Source organism: Phaethon lepturus, unplaced genomic scaffold, assembly GCF_000687285.1.
Source record: "Phaethon lepturus isolate BGI_N335 unplaced genomic scaffold, ASM68728v1 scaffold21066, whole genome shotgun sequence".
NCBI classification, from domain to species: domain Eukaryota; kingdom Metazoa; phylum Chordata; class Aves; order Phaethontiformes; family Phaethontidae; genus Phaethon; species Phaethon lepturus.
The window spans coordinates 50,516-56,172 of NW_010544443.1; the positions used below are offsets into that span (position 1 = coordinate 50,516).

At 42.2% G+C, this 5,657-nt stretch overlaps 1 protein-coding gene across 1 annotated transcript in view; it reads right to left on the reverse strand.

Annotated features, from left to right (window-relative positions):
* AAK1 (AP2 associated kinase 1) overlaps nt 1-5,657 on the reverse strand; it is a 79,225-nt gene that overhangs the window by 50,447 nt on the left and 23,121 nt on the right. Inside the window, exons 2-3 of the mRNA XM_010288695.1 lie at nt 3,853-3,971; nt 1,666-1,774 (exon numbers count right to left, since the gene is read on the reverse strand). Coding sequence (XP_010286997.1) covers nt 1,666-1,774; nt 3,853-3,971 — 228 coding nt within the window. The remainder of the gene's footprint in view (nt 1-1,665; nt 1,775-3,852; nt 3,972-5,657) is intronic.

Below are 5,657 nucleotides of genomic sequence, written 5' to 3' on the forward strand. Positions count from 1 at the left end.
AAATCATAGGCCATCAAAAAAAAAAAAAATCCATCTAACAAGGGGAACTTCAGACAAACAAAAGCAAGTTTTCATGAATGAGTCCTGAATTTGCCTAGCTTCGAGGCTTTGTTGCTGTCAAGGATTTTTCAAAACAATCCACAGAGATTCTTTCCTCCTCAAAACACCCTATACACACAGAGAAAAAACTCCTTTCTGAACCTTTGGCAAAGCAAAACTGTATCATTTCACATCGCAAGTGTTAGAAAACTTTATTGTTATGTTTCAAAAGAAAAGCTCAGCTTAATAAATAGTACAGCTGCGAACATTTCACACTCAAAGTGAGTGCAGTTTTGCACACAAATACACACTGATTTGGTTTGGAAGCTGTTTTGACATAAAAGGAAAGTAACAAGGGAAAACCCAATATATAACAGCAATTCCCGTGCTTCAGTCTGAAAGTTGGAGACAGAGGCAGGTGTGTGCTGAGCAGAACATCTGGCAAAAGCAAGCCACATGAGAAATACCACCTTGCAGCTCTCCTCTTTTCAGATAGAGGGGAAACACCTTGGAAAGACGGATTTTACTTCATCAGCCCAAAATTTGGTACAGAGGGGAGGCTAATGCAGCTGAAGGAAGTGCTTTCTGAATTTCTATGGTTTGTACTTCCCTCCACAGTGGGGACTGCAATGTGGAGCTGAGTATGGATTTACTAGAACTGCCAGGCTCATTTCTTACAACACTCCTTGGGATGCTTAGGTTTAAGCTTACAGAGAACTTACATAACGACTCCTCCATCAAAACTACACATAAGGTTCTTCCTTTTACCAGCAAATAAACCCAACACAAGTTAGTCAAGATCAAAATGAAGCGGCAAAGAGGGGACAGCAGAACAGAAAGCTGTACCCTACATGTTTAAAGGCATTTTAGCTTGTAGTTGTTCTTGCTACACTGCACCTGGCTTCAGTTAAAAGCCAAACAGTCCCAAGAATACCCATTTCCATCAGCTGCCACCATCCAAAATGGCCACAGACTTCTGAAGTTACCTGGCTAAAACATTATTTTTAACACTATTCCTGCGAGAGGCATTTGAGCACAGCACATGCGTCATTTTCCGAACACCACATCCTAGCCACAAGAGATCAAAGCTTTGGGACAGCTGGAAAAGACTGGAAGAGCCTGTCTGGCTAGAGAGTGCCAAGCAAAAAGGTCAGAGGTAAAAGGAATACTTTTTGGCTTCACATCATCTGTTTCAAGCTACTTCCAGAACAATCCTAAATCAGGCTGAAGTGGAAAAAGCTTGCAATGTGACATAAAGTGAAGAAGAATTTCATTCCACAGCCTGGCAGCTTTGGAAGAGCCACTTCTTGTGTGGACCAGCCTATGGAAAACAGCTATATATATTTAAGGGTTCTCCTTCACACCAGAAAGGATCTAGGACCACCCTAGGCAGGGGCAAAGGTGGTACCAAACCCAGTGACCGAGTCAACATAGCCTCATGTTATCATCCACTTCTCCAGACTTAGTTTTGACTTTGCTTTGTTCATAACAATTCCTTGGTAGCCAAGGAAGGGCCAGACCTAGGAACAAGTTTGTGTTTTTTTTAAAGTGAGATCTTGTGCAAGTTTCCTGTAAGCACTGAAAAGGGACAAATCTACCAATGAATGACGTTGAGCCTATACTCACCTCGACAGAAGTCCATCAGTATCAGCACTTCCCAAACGTCACCGCTGCTTACTGAGTTTATACTGGAATCAATGTATCCAACAATGTTCTTGTGGCCAGATAGGTCCCGCTGCAAGACAAATAAATTCAAAGCATAAACCAGCCATAGAGAGTGAGCAACATTTTAATCTGGTTCCTCTACACTGCAGATCTTTTCTAGCTCCTCTCCGGTATAGGCGCAAGCTTCTGTCACTTTGGATTAATCATCATGCAAAACTTGAGCAAGGCTGAGGTCTGTCTCTACCCGTTTTCCTTACAGAAGTATTTGAGACAAACAGCAGAGGAACAGCCAACCTGATGAACTACATCGTCCAGGGATCGGTCCAGATTCTCACATGTTCCCTTAGACGGCCCAGGCCAAGCTACCTGGAGCTGCTCCGCCTTTACATAGAGGGGAGAACAAGGCAGGTGTTCTGTGGTGGCCACAGACAGCACATATCGTGCTTACTTTTCTCATCTCCTTCCACTCTTCTGCTGGCAAACAGCGTCTCAAATCTTTGCGTGCTCAAAAAAAAACCTCACTAAGGTAATAAAATAAATTTTAACCTTGCTTTTACGAGTACCTTATTTAAACTAACTTGATGGATTAAATCACAAGTTCTATATCAATGACTTATCCGTGACACATGCTAAACCTGCAGGGAAAAGTAATATCTTTGGGACCACCAGCTTCACACACACTCCCAGGTGTGACAGCCAGTCTGGTTCAATGTTCAGCTTCATCAGTAAAAGAAATCAAGATTCTGCTGGCCACATTCTGCTGTAATGCTGTAGGGTTGCAAAAAGTTAAGTTTAAAATACTTCTTTATTGCTCAAAAGCTAGGAAAGAAAAAAATACTTCCTTTTAGTGACATACTGGTTCTTCAGGACAAAGATTAGTCCTTATGGTAAGATTCACTACAGAAGCAAGCGGACCTGCTGAGTACGAAGGATACTTCTCACCCTCACTTTCCAGGTTAGCCACACATTTCAAAGAGGCACCAAAGACACAGAGACAATGGAAAGCACCAGTAAGTAAAATACAAGTAAACAAGCTTTGTGAGCACTGCTAAAACCTTTGATGTAAGATCTAATCTCAACTTTTCCCATGTAGCATTAGCTACGGTGATGACAAAGCATGCACAAAAGCTTCACTGCATTATCGCACAAACTTCTGGAGTTAACTTTAAAGGTATTAACCTAATTAAATGCTACTTCAAAAAAACACACCCAGAATTGCTACAAGGTAAGAGCTGCTGATACGAAGATCATCTACCCCAAACCTATAGCTCGTGATGTAAATTAGCAAAATGAGGATTTTCTATTTCCTTCTGCACCTCTCAATGGCTCTAAATGTTCATCAATAGCTCTGAATACAACTTCAAAAGTGGCACTTCCCATGTTTACCAGACTCCAAAGACTGAGCATCTATTTGGATCATCTCAATTTTTTCTTTGTTTAGAGACACTAAGTTTAGAACAGCTATTAAAAATAGCTATGCTATCATGTAACTCCTTGTATCCAATGATCTAGAGAAACGTCCCAGTGCTTATTATAAACACTTCCCTGTTTCAAAAGCCCAGGCAGTAACTACCCCACAAATACTGTTTTTAATCTATCAACCTCACTGATACAGAGATAGCTTTCGTCCCAGCCCAAACAATTAGAAACTGTTGTTTATACAAATTCATTTCAGGATGGAGGTCTTCCATTCATGCACTGATTTGAGTTCAGAGGCCTTTACATCAGAATCATCAGCCTTTTCTGATTAAGTCTAATAGGCTGAAGACTTCAGCCCTGAAGATCGCTAGACTTTGAAGTCTAACACCCCCATCCACACTCACCTCTTCAGCTCTTCTCTTTCCCATTAAGTCATGGGATTGACATGGGAGTCTTTTTTCCTCTCCCCTCATGTTCCTGAGATTCCCTCTGCTTTTGCAGCTCCCGTATTTTTCTTGTCCACCAAACTATTTAAATTTTAAATAATTCAACACAATATTTTCACATAGTCCCGTAACTCCAGGAGTAAGGTCTTTCCAACAGAAACACAGTTTTGCTAAGAAAACCCACAGTTTAGAGCACAATGCTACAGAGATCACAGGCAGAAGGTGACCAGGCTCTCCTCATTCCACTCCCAGTCTGTGGCCCCAGTACAAAGTGGTGACTTACCATGATTTGGATTTCTCTTTTGCAGACTTGCAAGTCGTACTCGTTATTGACGTACATCCGCTTCAGGGCACATTTCATCCCATTGTTAGTCCTCACAAGAAACACTATCGCAAATCCACCTGCAGAAGACACAAAATCATCCCATTCGTTAACAAAGAAACCTCTTGGTCCTTTCTTCTGACTCTGTCCCCACCTCCATCTACCTTCAGAGTACAGTCAGAAGAGGAAGGGCACTCAGCAGCTACCAACAGAGCCACAGTGGGAGCGCCCCTTACATGTGCTTAGCTCCAGAGCTTCCAACTCTGCCTAGACTGTTATTTCTAGTATCTAAAAGGAAACCAAGGGGGCAAATCTTCAGTTAATGGAAGCAAAGTTAACATCTCCATAAAAACAAGCAATTACACCGGTTACTTGTCCTGCCAGACAGTCCTTCATTGCTTCATGAATTTCCATTATGAAGAAGAAAGCTGAAGTATAAACAGCAACGTTGCCTTGGACAGAAATCAGAGCTACAGATCATCGACTGAATTACTGAAGGCCTAAACTTAAAAGGCCTTCCAACTTTTGAAGTATCTAAGTTACATTACAAAGCTGATTTGTGCAAGAAGCAGAAGAAACCTCTCTCTCACACATGGTTTGATGTTAGTGCTTTTAAAAAAGGACAGAAGAACAAGGAAAAGAAAAAAAAACACCCACAAAATCCCCCCCAATTCATTTTGTGGTCATTGCTATTAGTAAAGTCAGGGCTCCCAGGACATAGCTGACTTGTTTAGAAGAGAAAGCTCCCGGGAGACCTTAGTGCAGCTGCCAGGGATGAAAGGGGCTGAGGAGAGAGATGGGGACAGGCGTTTCAGCAGAGCCTGTAGCAACAGGACAAGGGGTGATGGTTTTAAACTAAAAGAGGGCAGATTTCAACCAGATGTAAGGAAGAAATTTTTGACAATGAGGGTGGTGAGGCAGTGGCCCAGGTTGCCCAGAGAGGTGGTGGATGCCCCATCCCTGGGAACACCCCAGGTCAGGCTGGACGGGGCTCTGAGCACCCTGCTCTGGTTGGGGATGTCCCTGGGCACTGCAGGGAGTTGGGCTAGATGGCCTTGAAAGGTCCCTTCCAACCCAAGCTATTCTATATTAAAAAAAAGCGTCAAGACTTCAAGTAAAGGTCTTAAAAACTATAACGAGGCTGCAAAACAGATATTCAAATTTGGAAAAATGGGACATGGCTCTGGGATACAGCAAGCCATACAGATGCTGCTCACTCCTTCCAGAAAGGGTTTTAAAACCCTTGTAGTTCTGGAGGGCCTCACTTCTTCATAGCGCTCAAATTCAGACACAAAAAATAGAGGATCTCAAATTACACGTCATTTTGAAGAACTCCTAAAGCCTCAGCGGTAGCCGTATTGTTCTACCCTAGCCACATTTGTCTCATTTCTGGAGAACAAATCTGCACATCCCGCTGTGCTATCTTTAGCCCAAAGGATGGCTAAGTTGAAGAAAAGCAAGACAGAACTCTGCTGATTTTGTCCCCCTTATAACCCACAATGGAGCCAGTAAGAAATAAGGAACCCATATCCCAGTCTCTACTTTGTTAACACAGTATGCTTTTTAAACTCATTGGGATGGTCAGGCTTGGGACTTTTTTTTTTTTATTTCTGTACAATATTTCTATGTACCACAGATAAAATCTAGAGAAAATGTTAAACAAACAACCCAAAAAATGTTTGGGTTTTTTTGGTTTTTTATTACAGAGTCTCAGTCATCACCAAAAATTTTGGGGAATCACATGACTTCCCCACCAACATCCCCCC